Source organism: Carettochelys insculpta, chromosome 1 (assembly GCF_033958435.1).
Source record: "Carettochelys insculpta isolate YL-2023 chromosome 1, ASM3395843v1, whole genome shotgun sequence".
In the NCBI taxonomy this organism is placed as follows: domain Eukaryota; kingdom Metazoa; phylum Chordata; order Testudines; family Carettochelyidae; genus Carettochelys; species Carettochelys insculpta.
Window position 1 is genome coordinate 349441398 of NC_134137.1, and position 25993 is coordinate 349467390.

At 40.4% G+C, this 25993-nt stretch overlaps 1 protein-coding gene across 3 annotated transcripts in view; it reads right to left on the reverse strand.

Annotated features, from left to right (window-relative positions):
* Positions 1-942: 942 nt before the first annotated feature.
* GRAMD4 (GRAM domain containing 4) overlaps positions 943-25993 on the reverse strand; it is a 130533-nt gene continuing 105482 nt past the window's right edge. For 2 of the 3 annotated variants that reach the window (XM_075015956.1, XM_075015974.1), the window contains exons 9-20: positions 25014-25105; positions 23531-23579; positions 22664-22735; positions 19845-19888; positions 19635-19744; positions 17887-18041; positions 8899-8916; positions 8194-8341; positions 7625-7718; positions 6432-6516; positions 2224-2292; positions 943-1921 (exon numbers count right to left, since the gene is read on the reverse strand). In XM_075015956.1, the coding sequence (XP_074872057.1) occupies positions 1820-1921; positions 2224-2292; positions 6432-6516; positions 7625-7718; positions 8194-8341; positions 8899-8916; positions 17887-18041; positions 19635-19744; positions 19845-19888; positions 22664-22735; positions 23531-23579; positions 25014-25105 (1038 nt within the window). In that variant the 3' untranslated portion in view covers positions 943-1819. The remainder of the gene's footprint in view (positions 1922-2223; positions 2293-6431; positions 6517-7624; positions 7719-8193; positions 8342-8898; positions 8917-17886; positions 18042-19634; positions 19745-19844; positions 19889-22663; positions 22736-23530; positions 23580-25013; positions 25106-25993) is intronic. The other variant, XM_075015965.1, reaches the window with a different exon arrangement.

Consider the following 25993-nt stretch of genomic DNA (forward strand, 5'->3'; position numbering starts at 1 on the left):
TATTTAAGCATGTGTTGAAGTCCATAACTATTCAGGACAACCTTTGAATACACGATTAAGTGATTTCACAAACTGATGATTCAGCACATGGATATAAATGTTCAATTATTTAAGACGTATTCTCATACATATTTATACACTTATGTCTACAGTATGGATCTTAGCATCAAGAATTTTGTGCCTTGAATATTCAATTGATTGGCTCCCAATGCACATAAATTTTAAATACAATATAGAGAAATATTATCAATTATTCATATGCATATTAAAATGATCTTCACTGCCACTATGATACTGCTTTAGAATAGTACGCTCCCCTGGATCCTTGTATCACTATGCTTAACTGAATACAAACCCAGAGTTTGTGTAATGATCTTCTGGGTAATGATGTCCTGCAAAATTAGTTTCAATAGAAAACACATGGCTAAGTGTATTGACTTAAAACTCAAGATTTTTTTGTTTTAGACAGGCTAACAGAATTATCTTCTTCACTGGTTTCATAGGAACATTTGTGCAATAAAAATATTCCTAAACTCAAAAGATGCACTAGGAAGAAAATATACTGGGAGCTAGTATACATTCTGCTAGGCCTTTAGGATAATGCAAATTAAACCCTAAACTCTCAGGTGGACATTATTACATGGAATATGCAAGCTTTCATAATGTAAAATATGATAATGCTATGTGCTTTTTTTCCTTAATAGAGGAAAAACTATGGAGACAATGGGCACAGTGCCTCTGCTCCATTTAGCAAACTTAGGCTCTACTGTTGAAAAATTAGAAGAAAGAAAGGGGAGATCAAAACAGAATAATTTCTTCTGGAAATAGTGATTTCATTTGTTACATCATCCTGACATTTCTGTTATGAGAAACGCTTCCAAAAAAAACAAAAACAAAAAAACCCCACAATCTCAAATAAAAATGAATACATAACATACAAAGTTAATTTCAAGTTTTACTTGGGCATAATTATCCCCCTGCTCACAAAAAGATACCCATAAGTCTTTTTGCATGAATGTACATGCATCTTGCTACATTATGTGTACAAGTACAATTATTAAGCCCTTCCATCCCAAATAGCAATAGGAATACAAATATATGTTGCCTAATATTTTATGAACAAAGCTATGATGTGCCCAAAAACAAGTAGCTTCCTTTCTTCCTCTTGCACTTTTGGTTAATCTGAAAAGGAAGATAAGATTCCAAATATTTTCTTCTGGTTTCTAAGGCTGAATTCACCATAAAAGGAGCTGAAACTATGTATGCAGGAAAATCATGTCAAACTGTTCAAAATAAATCCTTCTGGATACAGAAACCAGAAGAAAAAGTTGCCTTATTAGTAATATTCTAACCAGCTAATAGTGGTATTTCCTAGGTGTTGATACTGGTTTCATAAAGTCCCCAGTTGTGTGCTTGCACTCAACATAAAGACTATTGTAACATGTTTCAACTCAGGCAAAAAACAGTAGGCAAAATTAATTCCTGTTGGTATCACTAGATTTACCCAAGGAATCAATCTGTTCCAGACTTTCTGTTGTCTAGTCAGTTTTCCAAGTATCTTCCTAGCTTTTAATGTCAGTAAATAAACATTAAAAGTGCTTAATGTGCAAGGCTAATAGTGATGATAGCACTTTCAGTGTTTTTTTACAAAAGCCTTAAATAAACATGAAGGCATATATAAAATACACTTGATTTCTGTAACAGATAGCCTATAAACCATATGACAAAAATTATTGCAAAATAGATGAGCATGTTCAATTTTTCACTACCAACGTGTAAAATAAAAAAAGTCTCCTTTAGATCTTCTGAAGATAAGATACTAGCTTTCACTGTTCGATGCTGCAGAGGTTATTTTCACATATTGGTTGAAAATTGTCTCAAACGCTTCATCTCTGTGTACCATGGCACCAAACACTAATGGCTATAGGACAAAAAAAGACATATATATCAAACCAAATTAGTCTAAAGGAAATGAGAAAGTTTCCTGAAACCTTTGCAAATCTAACCAGATTCTTTCACATCATCATCCTTCTCTCCCCCACCCAACTTCCTTTTAAACAAGATTTTATTAGTGTTTTAGGTTCTTTTGTTTTGGGGTTGGGTTTTATTTTAGTCAAGTGAAAAATTACCAGGATCTGAATAGAAGTCAGAAGAAGCTTTTAAAACAGAACAGGGGAAGCTGAGCAAAAGAAGCTGCTGAGAAGCAACACAGAGTGAACTTACTTTTTGTGTAGATGGTGTTGATACTGCAATACCCATTCCTGATCCTGGGAGAACAGAGAGGACTTTGTACTATAAAAAAACAAAAATAAAACAAAAAAAGATACTTTACATGCTGAACAATTACAAAAGGAAACGAAAGAGCATGTGATGTAAGCCATCTACAGTGGATCCTCCAATCCACTTCTGAAGCTTGCCTGAAAGCTGCCTACTTTTACTGCTTTAAGTGAGAGCTGTGGTGTTTAAAAGGACACTGCAAAGATTACTTTTCCAACTGAAATAGTAAATTGGTTTTAACAAACCAAATATACCAATGCAAGAGATTTTCTTTGTATTTATACCATTCTTGTCAACAACATGTTCTAAGATCATTGGAAGAGGTCTGCCATTATATATGCATTAAGGAGTTCACAAACTGGTATTATTTAGAGGGACAGTAGAGCAGGAATCACAGCTTCCTATTGGGTTGAAGAATTCTCATTATGCAAGAACAGTGCACTGAAAATCTCATAAACAAAGGACTGTATGCTGCCTTTTGAAAGTACTGTAACAAGAGCAGACTACTTGAACAGAAACCAAAGCCAAGCAAAATGAAGTGCCAGCAATAATATTCAAGAATGTAAGTTTGTTCTGGGGCATGTTTCTGTGCGATTGCTCTCTTTTCAGTCTCTTATTTCCTTACACATAAAAGCCCTACATAAGATTAAGCAATCATTCCTAATTGTGAGACCCTTAAACCATCACTGTCAGGTCATCAAGAAAGAGAGCAGAGGACACAGGTTACTGATAAAGAAGAAATGGGGTTTAAGAAGATATTTAAAGGAGAGGAAAAGAATATTTAAGGCTGTATCTGTATTTACCAGAAGATCAACACACTGGTAGTAGATCTGGGGTTCAATTTAGTGCACCTAGTGGGTTCACACTAAATCAAACTGTCATGGTGCTGCCGTAGACCCCAGCACTCCTCGCAGTTGCAAGGATTCAGGGAAGTCAACAGGAGAGTTTCTCCCATTGACCTCCCACTGTGGAGATGGCAGCAAAAATCATTTTAGGTACATCAACTCCAACTATACAATTCATAATTAGAATTATGTATCAATTTTCTCTCCTAGGGCAGACTTGGCCTTAGACAAAATACTGCAAATAGCTGTGTATATGACAGGCTGGGCAAAAACCTGAAATCAATGGGTAGAAGGGCACAGAGTCACATTCTGGATGGGCTGGAGGGGGTGAAGCAAGAAGCAGGACACAGTTATCCCCTGGATAAAGACTGTAAGAGAGCAAGAGAGGGGGAGAATTTTGTTGACTGAGTTACTATCATGACATGCTGAGAGAAAGAAGACAGAGTCGAAGATAAGGGAGGCTGGGAGTTTGAGATGGGAAGGGCAATTCACTTGTCAGTAGCAATAAAGAGGCATCAGGAGGAAATAATTTCAATTTTGGAGGGACAGATTGAAAGGGACATGAAAGGTCAACAGGACTATTCTCCTCAAACAACTCCCTGCCACTGCATGGGCGAAACATCTGGTGTGGGGACACCTCACTCTCCTGTTTTCTGCCTGCGAGGCACAAAAATTTACTCTACCAAAGACTGAAAAGTTTTAATTTAGCTCATATGCTCCAAACTAGGTAACAACATGACATTTAATGGCCTGTGATAGGTAGAGGATCTGACCAGTTGATCTAATAGTCACTTCCCATGAAATCAAGAGGGAAGAATGAGGAATTCAGGAAGCTGAACCAGAAGAACACAAACACAATTTCCAACTTAGATTTATATTATAATAGATATTCAGTAGCAAAAAAAACAAACGGTTTTCAAGGTATTATCAGAAAAAAACCCTAGTGTGGGCATTCAAGCCATTGAGAATTCAAAGTATGCCATATACTCCTTTAAATGTCTTTTGCTGGAAAACTCAACCGAGGCTATGTCTACAGTAGAGCATAAAGTTGATTTTAAGGCACTTAATTCGATTTTACAATGTGACTGGTCTTCACTGCAAATACCATTAGGTTGAATTTAATGGGCGCTAAGGCTGACTTTCTCAACTCGAGCCTCCGATGCGATATAATGCCAAATTCGAATTTAAAATGTTGAACTAAACTAGTGTGGAAACAGCGTTACTTCAAATTGATTTTATTGGCCCCTGGGGTATCCCACAATGTCCAGAATGTGTACATTCTATCCGCTTCCACCTGTGCTGCTCTCCAAGTGTGCAGGAGGTAGGAAACAGGGAGCTCAGCAATTTGAATTCATTTTTTTTTCTGATCAGTGTGGCGATTGCCATCTAACCATGAAAGAGAGTCCCAGCATGGAGCCATCAAGAGAGGTGAAGGCTTCTTCCCTGAACAGGATGTAGCAGGAGAGGTTGAGAAACTTCTTTCCTGAGCTTCACAGTTGTACAGGGCAGCCGCCCACCAACCCCAGGGAGCATGCAGCTGGTGGGTTAGCCCCCACTGGACCACAGGGGTAGCCTCCCCACACCAGCACCATGTAGCTGGTGGGCCAGCCCCCACAGCATCACACCACGTGCCAGCTGTGCAGTGCTCCCATACTTCTGGACAGCAAGACATCCTGGCTTGCATGGGATAAAGGCTTCTGCACTTCACATTTTCCTGGGCTCACAAGTGCTGGGGTGCTGGTCCCCCCAGCAGCAAATATTTTCAGGGGCTGGCCCCTGAGAGGAACATGAGCCAGGGAGCTGGCATCCCTGGTGGCAAATATTTTCAGGGCTGGCCCCTCCCATCTAGGTGCACAGACTAAATCATGTCAGGTTTTTGAAGACTAGCCAACACTGGTAAATATTTTCAGGGCTGTACCCCCCACCCCGCCTAGGCACACAACTGATTGAAAACATCAACAGGTAACTGGGGACTGGCCCCTCTGGGCAACATATGCCAGGGAGCTGGCCCCTGGCATGTGATACTAACATGCTCAAGTACTCTCTCTTCCCAAAGCATGTCTCAGGGGAACCACATTCTCAACAGTGACCTGTCTGGAGTGTTCTCACTGGGAAAAAGTAGCTGAGTGACTTTGCTGACTGTGCCATGTCAGCGTGTGCTCCCTTATTTTTAAAAGTCACTGTTTTTCTTTCCCCTGCGATTCCCTGCTTTTCCTTCTTTGCTTGCGAATAATACAAAGTGTTTCCCAAGTCACATGGGCATCATGAGTACAAGGTACAGTCAGCTGGGTGCTCCCACAGCTCATTTGCCTCCTGTTTGCTCTATTTTCACCAGGGGGGAAGCAACTGAGCAACCTGTTGACATGGCAAAGTCAGTTGTGTGCTCCCTTATTTTTAAAAGTCACTGTTTTGCTCTCCTCCCACAGCTCATTTGGGTGCTTTGCCTTCTGAAGCCCACCTGTTTGGTGCATTTTCACAGGGGAAAAGTTCTTGAGTGACCTGTTAACATAGCAGTCAGCTGGGTGCTCCCTAAGGTTATTTTTAAAAGTCACTGTTTTTCACAAAAAAGGGACACAATGAACCACAGTCCCAGCCGTGACCTGTTTGGTACCAGTGGAAAAGTAGTTGAGCAACTTCTTGACATGGTACAGTAAGGTTATTTTTTAAAGTCACTGTTCTTTAAAAAGGGACAGAATGAAGCACAGTCCCAGCAATGGATGCTTAGAAATGGCTTTGGAGGGTAGGGTGGGGGCATAATGTGGACAACTGAAATAATTTCTCTCAATGGGCAAAGAGACTTCAGAAAAATGGCCATTTGTTTTCCCACTAGTGGAGCATTTCTTTCCCCATAAGACACCAGCAAGAAAACCCAGGATGCCACTGTGCTGAGGGAATTGTGGTATAGGTTCCCACAATGCACTGCTGCAACAGTTGAACTGTGGTGATTTAGTGGGGACTCACTAAATTGACTTTGTGGGCAGATGCAGAAACAACTTTGACTTTATAAAACTCAGTTTTACAAAGACAACTTTAATAAATTCAACTATTTCACAGTATAGATGTAGCCTGTGTTGCTCTGCATTATTTCACCTTCATTTCAGTTTTGCATTAGATGAACCCCAATGTTCAGTTAGAGTTTTGTAAATCTGTCACTTTTACTCAGATGATTGCATGCCTAGTTGCATTATAAAATCTAAATTCTCACCACCTCATTCTTAAAGATACACTCCTTGAAAACAAAAAATTAGCAATGGAACAGGAAAAAAGTCAACTTCTCACATTACTATACACTAACTAAAATAGACATACCTTCTGAATATCTGTTATATCTGTTAGTTTAATAACTTTATTTCTCTTTGAAGAGCCAGATTTGGAGCTTTCAAAGCACAAGTAACTGAAGACAAACGAAAAAAAATGTTTAGTTAGTACAATAATTGGAAAACCAAAACTCTTAAAGTCCTGCCATCTTTAAAAAAAAAAAAAAAAAGGGAGTTTTGAAATTCTCTAACATTAAAAACAGCTTGGCAAGGAATTGTGAAAAATGTGATTTCCAATTATGATTTTATACTAAACAAAACTTCCATAAATGCCATCAACTGAACATCTAATTCCTCTCAAAAATAAGTTATTACTGCATGTACAAACATTTCATACTCCTGTTATTACAATGAAAGTCTGTGTAATGAGACCAAACACAAATCTTATATTAGAACAAAAGTAGGCCACTGTATTGAAAGTTAAAAAAAAAATCTCATCTTATCATATGACCTGCGCCCCTTGTAAATAAAACCTAATGAGAACTTGGACTTAGCTGCAAACTACCATAATGCAGACAGACCTGAAGATGATAAAATAAAGCTTGACATTCTAGACCTCAGAAGAAGTATCTCCATCCCTAGCTGGCACAGTATACAGATGGAATTTAGTTCTACAAGATTCTAGTACGCTGAAGGAATTTTAGTTTAAGATCCCAAGAAGCATTGGTAATACCCACTCAGTACTTGGAAGGGCAAATGGCTTTGATTCTGAAACCAAAGTTTACCTTATTCAATTGTGGGATTTTTTTTTTTGTTTTGTTTTTAAAGGCATATATTAATTTTACCAGTGTTTTGTCAACATTTGACATACACAGCAAAACACAGAAAATTTGGTAAACTATAATGAGCTAACATTAATACCACACTCAAGCAGCTAGTGCTTTACATTTTTATAAATTAGCTGTCCGGTTCACTAAACAATGATACTGTGGCTTGCTCAGCTACAAACATTTTACACACAACTCATTTGTTAAATCCTACCATGCTCCCATTTCCAACTGTTTCTACCCTATAGTTTCTTTATATTTTAAGTATTATGAAAAAACCCACTGAAAATATTTTTCTACAGGATTACATTTATATTTGCATTTCTTTGTTTTAACTGCATTTACAAAAGGAAATGAGTTCCCAGTAATTATGTTCTCCTGTTCTCTCTCACCAAACGATGCAGTGTCAAGTACTCACTTTTCTGTGACATAAAGAACTCCATTCCTAATGTAGTCTGTGGGCATCTTCTTGTCTCTGTTAATCAAGCAGCAGCGCCAACCATTTTCACATACTACCAGAAAATACAACACACAAAATCAAATATGTCAAGGACAGTGTCTTAGGACAGAAAAGTTTAAGTCTTAAAATTTGACAGATGGCTCTTCAGCAATTAAAACAGGTCCCCCTTTGCACCATGCACTGAAAACGGAGTTTCACGTGTGTTCTTGTAGTTGTAAATCTTTGCTCTACAGACATTGCTGGCAAGGTTCTTCTAAAAAGGAAAATATTTGTTTCAAACGACGTGTTCAGTAACTTCCTGAGTTGACTAAGCACCTTTTCTCTCTTATCATACTTGTATTACAAGCAATAGAGGATTAACTTGATCTCCCATCGATACCAGTGCAGAGTAGATAGAATTGCAAACAGTTCACTTCTGAATGTTGCTGAGATATGCAGACAAAGGACCAGACTTCAAATTACATGTCTGACCAGTTCAAAGGAGTTAATTTTCCCCACTACTGTAACCTTAATATCTGCACAAATACCTGCCAAAGGACGTTCATTTTCTGATAGGTTGAAGACTTCATGGAAATTGCCTCTTTTGGTGGTATGAAAACGACTACTGTCTTCATCTTTGTTCACTCCAGCTGGGGCACCTGAGCCCACATAGCTTCTTGATGATGCTGTTTGAACCTGCAGGGGAATAAATTGGATTAATTTCTATATCAATATTTAATTGCCTCTTTAAATAATTATTAATGTTAACTTTCTATATTTAAAATCAAATTTAAAAGGATCACTAAAAATAACCTTGAATAGTGTTCATGTTTTAATATCCCATAGGAAGGTTATTTTTCAGAAGTGTTGATTTGCTGCAATTTTATTCTTTGGACAGATGCTCCTGCCTCCAAAAGACATTCTACAAGAGGCAGCTGTATTTAAATACAGTTTCTGCACACCAAGGAATACATCAGATTAGGTGTGGATACATCAATGCACACAATCCAAATTAATTTGCTAGAAGGGACTTCTCCAGGCCCAGTTAACACGTAACCAGTAGCAGCATTTACGATTTGTCTTTAAATCAAACCCAGAACAGTCACTATAAATAAAGAATTTAAAAAGCAAACATTAAAAGAAAACGTGCACGCATACACACACACACACACACACACACACAAAACAGCATCAGCTTGTTATGAACACAAATGCTCAAATTGAAAGAAAAATTTCCACGCTAAGATCCATACCTTTTCATGCCCTGACAGCTAGCAGGAAAAGAAACAACAAACACAAATGTGACAGTGACAAAAGAAAAAAAGTGAAATCTATTTAACAGTATCATATACAGAATAAAACATGAATTGAATGAAGCTGCAAGGTCTTACATACCAAGAAATTGCACACAACAAAGGCAATTTAGAACAGGTTATCAGTGGTTAGAGCACACCATTTAAATTTATCCGTATTATCTAAAGGTGGACTGGCCTCCCAACTTTGGAAGCTGACCTGAATTTTCCAAGCTAACACTACAGTAATTATTAAACGCTGAGGATAGGATTGAAGATTTCTCAGACATGTTCGAAAGCAAAAGCAACTTTCAAACAAAGCCCCACGTCACTGTATGCTGTCCCATTGTAAAAGATGAGGTCCACAGAGTGACTTAGGCTCTAAACCTCCACTTTAGGCACATACAACACATTTAGGTAGAATCCTTTGACCCTTGAAACCCCTGTTCAGCTCTATCCTAACTCTATGGGAGACAAGGAAATTTAGGTGCCTTCATTTTGGCTAGCAGCCATCTGCACAACTGGTGATGTTGCCGAACTGCTATGAATCCTAGTCCAGGTGGGATTCTCAAACAAGGCAAGGACCCAGCTCATCTGTGGGACCCAAACCAGTAGACATTCTCACAGCACAGCCCTTACACAAAACACAGCTGGGGTAGCATAATGGGATTTTTTGTGGCTAACTATGAAGTATGTGATTACAGCCATCACCACGTAGCCCAGTGATTTAGTGCTCTTCTCCAGCATACAGAATTACAAGTTTAAGCATGATTTGAAGCAAGAAATTGAACCTGATTCTCCCACATCCCACGTAAATGCTTTAACCACTGCCCACTTGCCAACTCATTTTTCACCAGAAAGGCCCCTAAGCCATGTCAGCCCTAGCTCCAGGGGAAGGTTCATAGCTGGGAAACCCAAGTGCAGGGAGTTGTCTCGTTTTACCTCACAGTTAGGTGCCTAATTCCTTTTGAGGGTGGGACTTATACCTCACTCTCTCTAGTATTTCCTACTGGCTAACCTAGGTGGCTCCCCACTTAGTTTTACTTCTGAGAATCCCTCTCTCGGGTGCTTAACTCACCCTGTGCAATGCGAAAGTATCCCTGGCTCTTAATTCAGGGCTCTGACTCCTGTTCACCAGCAGGGACGTGAAGGTTACTCACCATGTGCAGTAACTAGAATTCTTCGAGATGTTGTCCCCGTGGGTGCTCCACCAGCAGGTGCACGAACACCGCTGCACCCACTGGCCATAGATTTGTTGGTAGCAGCATCTCCTTTACTGTGCAGCACGGCCAGCCAGCTCCTCCGTTCTTCTCTGATCCGGAACCCTAAGGAGGAATCCGAAGCAGAGGGGAGGAGGGTGGGTGGTGGAGCACCCATGGTAACAACACAGGGTGAATAAATTTCCCTTCTTCTTCGAAGGTCTCCGTGGCTGCTCCACCTTTAGGTGACTGCAAAGCAGTGTCATTTCTTGGAGGCGAGACCTTTGGATGGTGTACATCAGATGACAATAGTAGAGATCAGCCAAACGCAATCTGAGTCAGCAAAGGTTCGTATGGGGTAATGCTGAGTGAACATGTGAGCAGACGCAGGGCAACCATCGGAGTATGCATGGCTCTGTCTTGATCATCGGAATGAGGGCTAGGGAAGAAGACAGGTAAGTACACTGGTTTAGGATGGGTGTGGACGACTACTTTGTCCTTGTAAAAGGTCATATACAGTGATTCCAACATCAGTGCACTGATCTCTCCTACACTTTGGCCAAGGTGATTGCCAAAAGGAAAGCCACAAGCGTAACAAAGAGCAGGTGGCTATCAGCTGAAAGGGTTTGCTGGTTAGGGCCCTGTGGACCAAACTGAGGTCCCACTCTGGCATTGGCTCTTTAATTGTCGGGAACATGTTGTGGAGGCCCTTAAGGAACCACTTGATTGACAGGTGGGTGAAGACCGAGTGGTCTTGGATAGGTGGGTGGAAAGCCGATATACATGCCAATCATGCCGAGGGATAGGTTTGTTTGCTAAAGGAAAAGCAGCTAAGTGAGTATATGTGGGATCCCTCCATGCAGAGAATCACATAGTTGGTAGAGGCACCAAGCTATGAAGCACTGCCATTTTTGTGAGTGAGTAAGTCTCTCTCATTGCAGGTTGCCTACTGTTCTCAAGGATCCCTCACACTTGGGATGGACAGTGCAGCTCTGACTCTTTCAGCCACCCAGGAACCATGCATGGAGGTGAAGGCAGTCAATGGCTGGGTGGCGAATGGACCCATGCTGTTGGGTTAAGAGCGAGGCAATGGGAGGAAGATAAGATGGGGGACACCTGGACAATTGTAGAAGTTTGGTGAATGAGGTCTGTCTGGGCCATTTGGGTGCTAGTAGTATGACTTGAGCCTTTTCCCACTTTATCTTGATCATGACCCTCTCGATGAGAGGAACTGGAGGGAATGCATACACTAAAGATGCATTCCACATGATGCTGAATGCATCCCTCAGTGAATCTCAGCCTAATCCTAATTTTTGGTGGTACTGGAGCAGTAGAGGGAGCAGCATGCATTGGTACTTGTGGCAAATAGATTCACAGTTGGAAACCCCCATCTGCAGAAGAAGTGGTAGACAGCAGATCTATTGATTTCCCACTCTGCAAGTAGATCTTCCCCACCTAGTATGGAGGTCACCAAAAGGCTGGCCTAGTATGAAGGTCCCACAGTTGCACTGCTTCTCGACAGAGTTGTCAAACGTACTCCATCTTGTTTGTTGATGTAGTGCATTGTTGCTGTATTGTCCAATCACTACGTGCACTGTGTTGTTGGTTATCTGCATGGAGAAGTGCGTGCAGGCATACCACACTGCTCTGAGCTCCAAGAGGTTGATGTGCTTGAGCCGTTTGTCTGTTGACCGCATGCCCTGAACCACTTGGCACCCCAGTCTGGAAGAGAAGCATCTGTCATGATAGTTGGAGAAGCTGTCTGAAAGGGAACCCCTTTGCGTATGTTCTGTGACTGCATCCACCAGCTGAGAGAGACTGTAGCTGTAATGTTCAGGGTTTTGTTCAGCAGATGAACATGGGGCCTGAACACTGATCTGAGCAAGGCCTGCACTGATCTCATCCTGAGGTGCACATGGGGTATGACTGAGATCCCTGCTGCCATGTGGCCGAGAAGACGGACGTTGTCTCATAGTTATTCTAGGGCTGACCTGCAGCGTGAGGATAAGGTCTTGGATTGCCTGTAATCTGTGTAGAGGCAGCAAGGGTGCAGCTGTCTGGCAATCCAAAAGTGCCCCTATGAACTCAAGTGTGCAGGTTGGTGTCAGGCTGCACTTTGGAAGGTTTGTGCATAGGCCCAGGTCCGAGAATAGTGTTGTGGTCAAAGCTGTTGCTTGTTGGTTCTGAGCTAAAGAGTGGCCCCTTATTAGATGTCACCTAGGTAGAGAAAGGTGGTTCCTCCCTTTGTTCTGAGACATGCAGTCACCATTGCTAGCACCTTTGAGAAAACACTTGGTGCTGTGGACAGCTCAAAGAGAAGCACCTGTACTGGAAGTATTGTTTCACTATCGCAAATCTGAGGAGTCATCTGTGCAATGGGTGAATAGTGACGTGAAAATAAAGATCCTGGAGGTCAAGAAAAGACAGCCAATCCCCTTTCTGTAGCACCGGGATGATCATGGCTAACTTTACCACTTTGAATCTTTGACAGAGTACATACCAGTTTAGATTTCTGAGCTCTAGTATGGGTCTCCAACCCTGTTTTCTTCTGTGCGAGGAAGTAGCGTGAATAGAAGCCCCTTCCCAAGTGCTCGGTGAGTACCTCTTCTATGGCTCCCAGGTGTAGAAGACATTGAGACTCTTGCACAAGGACAAGCTCAGAGAGGGGTCCCAAAAAAGGACGGGGACTGGGATTTGAGTTTTAACATGAACTGGATGATATAACTGGTGTGTACACTCTCTAAGACCCACTTGTCAGTGGTGATGGCTCACCATGCAGGGTAAAATGCTGCTAGCCATGAGCCAAAGATGATGTGTAGCTCAGCCTGGAGCCTGCAAGCTATGGGGGCCATCTACCACTCGACCAAAGCTTGAACATGACTGGCAGGCCAGAGCCTGCTGTGTCAGAGACTGATCTGTGGTTTGTCTCCACCGCAGTTGTTTCTGCCATTGCCTGTTATCGTAGTGTCCATTATTGAATGGAGATGGTTTATACATGTAATTAAACTGTTTTGTTTACATTTTGCAGTGATCATTTGGATGCCCAGGGTACACAAGTTTTTGAGGGAATGAAGTGTCGCATTCATGTTCTCGGTGAAAAGTTAAGTGGAGGGTGGATGGGAAAAGAGGAACTCAGCACCCTTTGAGGCCACATAGTACTTTCAATCTAGTCTCCTTGATGTGGGTGGAATGGAGGCTGGGGTATTACACAGAAGCCTGGCGGGATCCAGAAGGGCTTCATCAATTGCTATTGCCACCCTGTTCTGAGTGGACACATGTAACATGTTAGTCAGCTTATGATGTGTATCCGTCAGAGTCGAGAGGGCTATCTCTAGCTCAGCTGAAACCCTCCTGATATGGGTCTTGATATGCCCTGGAGTCATCACCCAACAGGGAGGTGGAATGTGAAACAGCTGAATCTGTGGAGGACAAGGAGGGAGAGAACTGTCAGGGGAGCGGAGGATTTGACCAATCATCTCCCCTTGTGTAACCGCCATACTCCTCGACCTCTGAAATCTCAGACCTGTCCAGTGACTATGCTAGGGGGTCGAGGACTATTCAGCAGTAGAGGCTGAGGCAATGGCAGGGGCATGGGCTGCTGAGGAACGACTGCCAACGGATCCCAGTAGGACCAGCTGGGTGGCATGGGTGGTGGCACCCACGGCTGTTGCCACTGTCGTAGTCGCACTGGCTTAGATGAAGGCTTTCCCGCTGTTCTCTGAGGTAAAACATCACCGTCTGAGTCAGAGAACCTTGCTGAGTCAGAAGTTTGGAGTGGCTGAAAACAGAAGCATTGAGCTGTGTAGAGAGAGCTAGCTAAGCAGCAGGGTGCCTGACACACAGGTGATTGAAAGCTCCCCTGTGTAGTGTAAGGCGGTACAAATGGAGGAGGGTGGCATCAGTACTGGAGCCCCCTGCGCTTTCAGTGCTGGGAACACAGTACAGGCTAAAGCCGCGCTAAGCACTCACGCATGCTTTACCGGTGTCAGCTTGTCGGCGCTAACAGCTGATGGCACTAGCCTGCTCTGTGCAGAAGCTGGTGCACATCTTTTCTTAGTCAGCTTATTCTGTAGTGCTGGGAGAGTGGCTGAATCGAAAAGCCTCACCACCTTTTCATTTGAGGAGGGGTGAACCCTCTCCTCATATCTCCTTTTCGGTGAAGGTGCTCTTAGCCGACTCCTTCAAAGTAGGGAGGGTGGAGTGCAGTGCTTGGAACTGGTCAGTTTCACCATCAGGGAGACAGACCCCCAAGGAAGTATGTGATCTCTTGCTCCAGGGGATTTCCCCTTATCTCTAGGGCTTGCCAGAATCAAAGCCCTATCATTAGCTTCAACCTCCTGTGGTCTATGCCTGAGGCAGGAGTCGTCATGAGCATCCATAGGTGTCAGCGCCTGCTACGCTTGTCAGATACGGAGCTGTTGTTGCCTCATTTTTCTGGACTGTTTTGTTAGTCTTTTACAGCATGGGCAGTCATCTGCATTATGCTGCTGACCCAAACACCGAATACAGAGTGGCCATCTGAAACTGAGCTGGACAGGCCACAAGAGGAGCACTTTTTGAATCCTGGAGAGCCAGGTGTGAGTGAAACTGACAAGACTGGACTGCGCTATAAAGTTGGAAGTGACTACTGCCGCTTCAGAGAAACCACATCTCCGGCTTTTCTCCAGTGTCGTCTTTTGCTTGTTGTTATTCAGATGTTCACTAAAGGTAAGTCGTAGGATTTCTGGTTTTGATTTTTTGTTTTGTCAGTTGACTGAGGTGAGGGAACTGCTCTGTTACCAAAGTTGGTGGTGGTCAGAGAAAAACTGAGGATCTGGCTGGCTGCGTATGCACAGTAAGTGCTACAGGCATCTTGTGCTGTGCCTGCGTGCATGACCGGCCGTGGGGGGAACAGGGGAGAGAACACTGCTACCAACAAATCTGGCACATCTAAAGGTGGCGCACTCACGAGGACCCTCAACAAAGAACCAGTGTTCACTCTAATTTTTTTCATCCATGCACAGAATAAATCTTGTTATATGCACCAATGCACATCCATATGAGCACCACCAACAGAAACACATGCTGCCCACTGTGCGTGGCTCTGGGCACTCTGCTAATCAGCAGGGCGCCATCTGAGTCTCTCCTGGGCAGTAACCCAAGAGCTCAGCTCACAGGGAACCTAAGAGTTAGGCATTTCAAGTTTTATGGCCCTTGGTGGATCCAGCCCAAACCCTGAATTCTAACAAGGAAGTGCACATCTGACTCTGAAAAGCTCTTTTGAACTTTATTTTCTTGTATCTTGACTGGTGCACAATGAATGGTTCCACAGGCTGGCTTTTCTCCCAGAAATTACTTATGAAGGACTCCATTCTCATTCCCTTCACACCAGTGCACAAATGCCCCACATATGGGTGTGGAATTCAGCCCCTAATCCATACAAACACAGTCCACAAAGATTTGGACTACCCTCTGCTGCTTCTGATTTTACTGTAAGTTCATGACACACTCCATATTGAGCCCTACGAGCTGAAAAAAATTAAAATGAATGACACCCGAGCACTGAAATCACTGTCTATGAATCTAGTCTTACAAAACAGTTAAGCATTCAGGGGTTATTTATTACCTTGCCTTTATCCTTATTTTAATATAAGGATGCCTCAGTGGAAAAGGACAGGGAAGAATTAAAAAAAAAACCTGTACACTGGAAGTCTTACACTCACAGTATTTTAACCATACTACATCATCATTTCTCAGTGCTTTGCTTAAGGAGAAAGCAGTCAGCTTAATGTTAGCACTACAGGTTGTACAGCTCTAGTCTGGCACTCTCTCATCTGGCAACATCCATAATCCGGCATGATTTTAGTTAGCCATTTCCTGTGGTCCTGTAAAGTTTGTTTACAGCCACCCATCTAGGTTCTCAGTGTTCTGTGCTGTTATTTAGCTCTAATTTGCACCTAAATGTCATCTAAGAGCCCAGTGAGCAGTGGAAGTGTTGGTAATGCTGCTAGACAAAACTGACCTACCAGGGTCTGGCAAATTCTCTCTTTCAGCACCCATCAGGTCTCAAAGATGCTAGACTAGAGAAGCTTATTCTGTATTTTTGAATAGAGTATGAGTCCTTCTGTCAGAGATTCAGAAAAGCTTTGAGTTCTGATTACAGACTGAATGGAGAATAAATGGTTTCGGAAAAAGTTAGCTATCACTTTTGGCTTCATTCAGTAATTTTACAATTAGATCCACAGCCAAGTTTGTCATACCTGATAACACTTCTCTCTCCTGAGTGCTAATGCTTAGTTTAGAAACCCAAGTGGTAAAAGTGGGGCTGGGGAAGAGAAATTATATCTGTTGGAAAACTTCGTACTTTTAGACAACTTGTGTTTTAAAAATATTTCCAGTAACAGAGGGGACACCCTGATTTTTAAAGGCTGATTACGCACATATGAATCAGTGGCCCATACACTATGGCAAAGGGGCCAGTAAAAGGTTGAACAGTGCTTTTTCAAATGGTGGTTTGAAAAGCCAGAGGTTTTGGCTTACCTCCATGTGAAATTTTTTAGGGGTCTGCAAATTAAAAACAGGTTGCAAACCACTGCGATCAATGATTGTCAAAGTACTCAGAACAGTGAGAGAATAACGAAAGTTCTAAGATAAAATTCTAGTTTATACTCATTCTACTGCATGTAAGATTCCCTGTGAGCACATTTTAGTTGTCAGCAAGGTTTTACTTTTTTGTAAACACCACCAGACTCAAAAATGTGGAAAAGCACAATGCATTCCAATCTGCTTCATGCAGCAGTTATTTCGTATTCCAAAATCTATAATGCTAGTAATTATTTAATAAACATAACACTCAGTTTATATTAATGCTATCTCTGTAAGAGAGTTAATAATGTTTTAATAAGTGGTTAAATCAGTCGTTAAAGCACAAAATGTTGAAGGCTCCTTTTGACACACTACTTAGATTTGTAACGGTCTTACAATATTTATTAATCTTGTATTAAACTAAACTATTTATTATTACATGAATAATTTCAGTATTACAGTGATTCTTTATCTGTGTAACCCAGATAGCACAATGAGGTTATGTCTACATGGGGCCCTAACCTCGAAATAAGCTACGCAATTTGTGCTACACAAATTGTGTAGCTTATTTCAAGTAGATTTCAAAATAGTGCCACATGCTGAAATAGCCAATCTAAATGGTGTCTCATGCTGAAATAAAGCACTATTTTGAGGCATTCCTCTGTATGCAATGATGCATACAGCAATGCTGGAACAATGCGTCCATTATCTTGAAAACTGTTTCGAGATAATGGGCATGTTTCTTAGATGAGGAGAGCTATTTCGCGATACCACCGTATCCCAAAATAGCACCCACTGTGTAGACATAGCCTAAGTCTTCACTTTTGGCACATGGGAAGAAAACCCAAACTTTGTTTTCGTAAGCAAATTTGTTCAGGAAATGTAGACTAATATGGATATCTAGATACTATTTTTAGCAATTTTTCTTGTGATAAGCATTAGAAACCAAAACACTTTTGTTTTAAACTAAAAGAAAATTCCTTGTCTACAAAAAAGCAAGTCACTTTTATTTTTAAATCTAGGCTCCCTGTATTCATAAAGACATGTCAGACTACCACTGAAACGAAACACTAAAATTAGATTAATTACCCCTCCCTCAATGTGCTCTAGTCACTGGAAATTAAAATGAAAACAAGGGTGGACTTTGCCAGGTCATAAAAAAATAAAAAAAAACAACTTTACTTACCCGTCTAGATACTGTAGCATTCGACCTTTCTTTAAGTTGAGGATCTGTAGGCAGATTTGTCCAGATGATATAAGGAGTGTCATATTTAGCTCGGAGTCTTGGGCAACGTTTGAAGATAAAATCAATCAGGAAAAACTTAATTCCAGCATAAAGTCCTGAACAATTGGGGGAAAAAAATTCTATTTTTAGCAAACATAATAGCCGGCATTAAGAGTGTCAGATTTTCCACTATTTTTCATAAAGTCCTTCAATAACCTATATTTTACAACTATATTTTTAATCAATATTATATAAACATATAGCACACCTGCATATATGCTTTTGTCTCACAAAAGTAAATCAGGTGGAGAAAGTGGGACCACTTTGCAACTATAATTTTGGTTTAATGCTGAGGAGCATTTTAAAAAAAGATCAAGCATACATCTGCTATTTTCAGAATAAAACAGAGACAAGAGATGTCCTTTTGCCCATTTTTCTATTAAAACAGCAGTCGTCTAAAATAATCTAAATTGTAACACAGTGCACTTGGACAAATGATTATGTCCTATTTTTCCTAAAAAAAAACCTCTTCCATTATGCTAGGTCACTGAATGTGCTTCAAACCCCTACTCTTACCAAGAGACTAATAATTTTAAAAGGAGTCTTCAGAGTGAGTGAATTTGCATTCTGAAAACCATTGAAAAATTAATTCCAACCAGTCAATTCAACCACCATATAAAACGATCCAATATGTGTAGTAGGTGCTAAATGTAGCATAGCTATTTAAAGTCTATGTCACATTTAAAAAATATTACTTACAGTTTAAGAACTGCATACATGACAATCAGAAACTTCATTACAAAAACATGGTGGCAGAGGTGCTGGAACAATTTGTACAGTGAGGGTGTGGAGAACGATTGATTCAAACTGCAAATCCTGTATATAATAGAAACCACTTCAAACCAGAGGGCGCACAAGCATCCCTAGTTCCAGCACCTAAGCATTGTGGGTATTCCTAATTCGTGGAGCATAGTTACATGTTGTACAGAAGAGGCTTTTCTTTCTTGATTCAACATTTCAATCGCTCTTCCTCACACCTCCCACAGCCAAACACTCCCGCAGCCTAGCATACTGAACACAGCAGCCAAAGACTTCCTTGGCTACCGTTGACATAGCTTACTTACCTGTTCAATTCCTCTGTTAGGATTAGGGGAACTAGTATGCTCCCAGTATTACTGTTCCTTATGTCCTTGTTCTACAAACAATGTCGTTGTTACCTTAGTGTTTCTCCTATCACTCTCAGCTTCATGACTTCTTCCCTGCTGCCCCTCACACCTATGTCCCAGGACGCTACTGTTTTACACGCTTCCTGAAAATCTGAGAGGTCTACAAAATCTAACCCACATTAATGGCATATCCTCATCATGCCTGTTTTGTACAAAGTCCTGGCTTACCAGAGTTAATATTCACAAGCACTCCTGGCACATAATCTATTCTGTTTTTTAAACTGTGTGCCTCACAGGGCCACCACTATGCCTTTATTCTGTGTCTTACACTGGATTGTGCCTGTATTCTGTCTCTTACACTGTGCCAAGAAAAATGCTGATGTTTTAGTAAATATGGTGCTCAAATGTATGGACTTAAGTTTTAAACAAAGGATAAAATTATCAAAACATTTTCTTCCTAAACTGGATGGTCTTTCAGGAAACAAATTCCAAAATTCAAAGAGCTAAGTCTACCCAGTTGATGTAAAAATTGTATATATTTACCCATTGCAAGCCCTATAATCCTGTAGGGAAAGAAGCAGGATGCAATGAAAGCTGCCCATAGAGTAATATATAGCTTCTGTGTTATTTCAGGCTGGACCCACATGAACAAACTGTAAAAATAAAACAAATAATTGTTACAGCATTTTATTTTCAGGCAGAGGATGTTCAAATGGCTTATTTAAAAGAAAATAAAGAACAAAATGAACCTACTTCTTGATTTTTTCCAATATGTCTGCCATTTTGCCAAAAAGGTTCTGCATTAAAAGCAACAGACAGTTAATTTGTAATATGCTTTTCCCAGCAATAAATAAAACTACTGGAAAGCAAAGCTACTTCCTGTGTTAAGTGATTCTGGAAAGCCAACCACTTAGTTTCTCCTGGCTTTATGTACATTATTATGTACTATTATTAATATAAATGTTTTCCCTTGACAGGGATGTGCATTTTGTTGCATATCTTGTTCCAAAAATTATGACCTCTTAAATCACTGGTTATCTAAAGTGGAAGCAACTGTTTATCTTTATTGTTATGGCTGGAAAATGTACGTGTCCTGGTAACAGTTTCAAAGGAATGGAGAAGTCAAAAGACAAACTACTGAAAAAGACAACCCATCAGATCTGAACTAAAAAAGGTTTTAAATGGGACTGGAATTTTGGAAATGTTGGTTATTGTCTGTGTCATGGTTTGACTATTAGCGTCTTTGGCTTGGAGTCAGGCTCTGCCTGTCTCATGAGGGTGGTGGACCTATTTGAATGGTACATCCTCTGAAGCAGACAAAGCCTATCAGATTCCCTACAGCTCTTACGAAAAACACTGGTTTATCCACCACTCTATTGAGAGCCTGACAGAATTTTCTAAAGACCTTTTTTCCTCGACCTTTGCTTTTGAAGCACCTTTAATTGCATGGTTAGTTTTCAGTAGATCCCACATTAAGCTCTATTAAATATAAAGAGAGCATGGTCTGACTGTTGTTGGAGAAACAGATAAATAGTACGGTGAGGCTGGCACCTTTGATAGTAAAGAAAGATGAGGGTCTGGGAGTGAGAAAAGATGAAAAATGACAGACGTGAATAAATAAGGAGGGGTAGAATTACACCGGAACTGGAAGAAAGACACAAAGCATGAACTTGATGAAGTAGAGGAGAAAGTGGGAGACAGTGCAGGTCCTCTGAGAAAACCAACAAGCCAAGGAAGTTATCTTAGTAGCCATGTTTTATATGGAACAGAGAAATCAATATGAGATGTCACAAATCTCCAGCCTTACAGCTACTATCAAGCACAACCGTCTTTGTTGGTTATGTCATATGCATAGGATGCAAGATGGAAGACTTTCTAAAGGCATCTTATATGGGCAGTTAAAGAGAGGACACCCAAAACTTATATTTCAAAACACCTAAAAGGGAACTCAAAGGATTTTAATGGTGTTGAGCCACAGACTCGGGAAGCCCAAGTGAAAGATCATTCAACTTGGTGACCTAGTCTGGAGACGGGTACTGCAGAACACGATAATGAGTGGCTCTCTACACTCAAAACAAAAAGAGTAAAAATCGAGCAGCCATGATCAATTGGAAAGCACCTTTCGTTGCACTCCATGTGATAAAAACTATATACCAATAATTGGCTTTTACAATAAACAAAAAAAGCTGCAAAACCCAACAGTGACTCACATCCACAATAACCAAACATCTGTGAAGATTAATGATTATATGCTGGATTTTTCTTTCTTTATATACTTTGACATTTTCTTAGGTAATTCAGCATACTGTTTCCATAAAATCCAAAGCAGTTTAGCAAGATTTCTGCCTCTCCATTACACAATATTTCTTTTAAATATATAAAGGTACAAGATTAAAAAGTAGATCAGATTGTTCTGACCCATTTTTATACCTTACACACCCATGTCTTCAAGATGTATCCTTTCTTTACTCAGGAAAAACCTGATTAAGTTTGAACAAACAAGAAGTCCTGTGGCACCTTATAGACTAACAGATATTTTGGAGCATAAGCTTTCGTCGGCAAAGACCTACTACATCAGATGCATGAGTAGGGGGGATCCGGAGGAGACTTTAAAGAGGGAGTCTCAGTCAAGAGGAGGGCCAGAGCTGACAAGGTCTGTTCAGTCACAGAGGATGTGGCCCATTATCAGCAGTTAATGTGGAGTTGTGAACATCAAGAGAGGAGAAATCAGGTCAGTTCAGTCAGGGGGATGTGCCCCATTATCAGTAGCTAATGTAGACATGTGACCATCAAGAGCGGAGAAACTGCTTTTGTAATAGGCCAACCACTCCCAGTCTCCTTTCAATCGTTGGCTGATGGAGTCAAATTTGCAAATGAATTGCGGCTCTGCATTTTCTCTTGGGAGTTTATTTTTGAAGATTTTTTGTTGTAGGATGGCTACTTTTAAATCTGTTACCGAGTGTCCATGGAGATTGAAGTGTTCTACATGCAGACTGTTTAACATACACAAACCTACAGTAGAACACTTCAGACTCCCTGGACACTCGGTAACAGATTTAAAAGTAGCCACCCTAAAACAAAAAAACTTCAAAAATAAACTCCAACGAGAAAATGCAGAGCTGCAATTCATTTGCAAATCTGACATGACACCATCAACCAAAGATTGAACGGAGACTGGGAGTGGTTGGTCAATTACAAAAAGCAATTTCTTCGCTCTTGATGTTCACACTGCCACATTAGCTACTGGTAACAGGTCCCATCCTCCCTGACTGAACTGACCTGATTTCTCCTCTCTTGATGTTCACAACTCCACATGAACTGCTGATAATGGGCCACATCCTCTGTGACTGAACAGACCTTGTCAACTCTGGCCCTCCTCTTGATTGAGACTCCCTCTTTTAACCCTCCTCTGGATCTCCCCCACTCATGCACCTGATGAAGCAGGTCCTTGCCCATGAAAGCTTATGCTCCAAAATATCTGTTAGTCAACAAGGTGCCACAGGACTGTTGTTTTTGAAGATACAGACTAACCTGGCTACCCCTCTGATAAAGTTTGAATGGAGTATAGTTACCTGTGCTTTTTGTGCCACGTCTAGAACAAGCTGAAATTTTTCTGACACTGTCAGGTCTTCCTTTGGAGGTTCCTTGGACAAGATAAATATATTCAATTAAATTTAGTTCTTTACATTTTATACAACTGCCTGTGACAAAAATCAAAACATTTTATATATAGGCTCATCCTGTATCCTCAAATTTCCATATGCTACTTACAGGTTTTAGTTTTTTGGCTGTGTAAGCAGTAGCTAAACAAACTGTTCAGATGAATACAAATATTATGCCAAAATGATGCCCTTCCTGCTCTAGACACTAATCATTTACATTTCTGTTTAAAAACTATTTAGTAAAGTTATACACCTAGAGAATTATGATAAAAATAAAAATGTTTTCGCTGGAACCCCAAGATCCACAATATATCTTACTGAAAAGATTTTGTAATTCAAATAGATGTTTGCCTAGCCTCAACAGTTCTTCGCAAGAACTCCTGCAGATAGTATAAATTTCTGGGCTGTTTAAATCAAATCAACATGACTTTCAACAGGCTGAAAGCTACTGAGAGTGTCACCCCATTTTCAATTACGATATTTATCTCAAATCTCAGCTTAAGCTAAAAATTTATTTAGTTTATGATGGAACAGCCACTGTATTCCACAAAGAACAAATAAAGAAAACCCATAAATATACAGCACAATCAATGTTGGATTCGAAGCTACAACTAAGAAAAGACAGAAGAATGGTGACAGCTGTATTTTTATACCCTCCACCCACAAACTGAGCTATTATAAATGGGAAAAGATTTAGAACGATTTTCACACAGACATTTTTCTGTATTTTGGAATAGCATAACAACATGCAGTGCAAATTCAAGATTAAAGACTTACAATGGGCTCAGAAACTTCAGGCACAATGCTCCACTGTATTCTCCAACCCCTAAAAGTCAAAGGAGCAAATTATGTAGATACCTCTTCTCCACAAGTCTACTGAGCAGAGTTTAAAATGCTTTTCTGCAGCCAACGCTTATGTGACTTTAACTAAATGATGTTTTTAAATATCTATGGGAAAGCAGTTAAAAGAGTTCTTTTAAATCTACAGTCTCTCTCTCAATCCAATAACTAGTCAGAAGGCCTTGATTGTTCAAACACTGAGCACTGATTTATGGCAATGAAGTTATAGCCATTTGTATGTTTACAGGCACTGATTTGAAGTTTGTTCTAAGCTTCAGAGAAAAACATCACATCAACTGTTCAAAATCATCATTTGTGTAGGGAGCTCTTTAAAAACAAAACAAAAAAAACAAGCACATCAACCCCTTTCTGACATAAGCATTGATCAAGGGATTACAGTTTTGTTCCATAAATACTTACTAATACTGCACAGGCCATTTTCAATTGAAACAACAAAGCTCATATTTTCTCCTTAGCAACAGAATAGTTATATATTCTGGATCTAATTCAACCCTTAAATAAATTCTGGATACAATTCAACAATTAAAAAGACAAACCTCCGATGAAGTCACACCCCTACAAACTAAATTTTACCTGTTAAGTTTTAGTTAGAAAAGACTTTAGTGCAAGGATCTGAGTATTCCCCCTTCCTCAGCAAGATTGCTGAAAGTCATCGATATTGGAAGTGAGACTTTGCATTCACTCTGAAGAGTTCTAAGCCTGACACACAGATTTTGTTAGGCATTCTTCATGAGTCTCAGGAACGGATACTGTTCAATACCTTAGCTTCTCAGAACAGTCAATATAAATTTCTGGGCTGTTTAAATCAAATCAATGTTACTGAATTTTTAGATTTTGGTACAGATTCTCCGTAGCTGCTGAGTTTTATGTTTACAATAAAAATGCCACTATATCTATCTAAGAGTATGAAGACTAGTTAGGTTAAAAATTGTGAAAAATAAAATATCCTTTTGCTGACATACTTGTATCCCAGGTAAAATATTAATTCAACTTGTGTTAAGCCGGGAAGAAAGAAGAAGTTCTTCTGATAAAATGTGAACAGGCTTTGGCTTGTAATGTAATTCTTTTCAATCATTTCCGGCACTGCTAGAAGATGGAAACTGGTTCCTTTTGGGGATTTTACTGTAATAATGTACTGCATTAAGTCATTGGATATGTAGCATCAATTCTGGTGACCTGAGTCAATGCAAACCAGGAGTACTACTTAACTAGTTTGGATATTAGGGCTTTTGATATTTGCCATAGCTTTAGAACAATTTATTTAAACCCACATTTTAATCCTTTCTGTAACCAAAGTTAAATTGAAATTAACTGTAAGCTGTTAAAAACAACATAAAAGCTTTCAGATAAATTAAGTTATACAAATGGCTAAATCCTTAATATTTAAGAAAGTAAATACCTGGCTATGAGGTAATTTAGGGATAACCTCAAAATTGCTAAAAATAAGAACATAGGAATGGCCCAGCCATGCCATACAGCATTCATGTAAATCTGCAGACAAAAAAGAAAGAGTTGCAGATGACATGATAAATTACAGTGATTTGCATGAAACAATACCTAAACTACGTTACAGGGTATATACTGCAACACATGCTAAAACACAACTCCCCAAGCTATTAACACTTAGGGCTATGAAAGCTCCCCTGTGACTGATGAAAATGCACCAGATTCACACACACACCAAGTCAAGAGATAACTGTGAGATTCTGTCAATCTCAATGACGTAGCTCTGAGCTGCATGTGTGGAACTGAATGGTCGCTGGAGTTGTACAAAGTTAGGACAACAGAAGTTATTAGATTAATGGAATGTACCACAGAGGGGAGTATACTATGTTCATCTAGCATGGCTTTGCTAGGTCCAGGTAGCAATGAATCAGACCCAGCTGAGTGGAAGTCAGAGTGGTTCCTACGACTGGGGACTTAAGGAAGTGAGAGCGGGATAAGCACCAAGATACCAAATTGTATTTTTTTCCCACAGAAGCAATATCCTCAATGCTTCCCCAAGTTTGATTCTATTCAGGGGAAGGAAAACTAAGATGTCTAAGAAGAAAATGGAAAAGATTATTTAGAACTTGCTTAAGAGATTGTCCTTTTGAACTGCTTTACATACGTTCCTTAATGCTCTCAAAACTTCTGAAAAGGGCACTCTATGGACAAGGAAACATAGCAAAGTGTTTTACTCTAAGCCACACAATGAAACCGTGCCCATCCAGTCTTAGAGCTAGCAGTTCCCAAACTCCAGAAAAGACTCTTCCAGAGGCCATGATGCTTCTAGGTATATCACTTCCAGATGAGAAGCAAGAGGTGGTGAGATGCAGAGATGAGAGGAGCAGGAGAAGGAGAAGTCAGGGCAAAGGGATATAGAGGCAGTGCTAAATG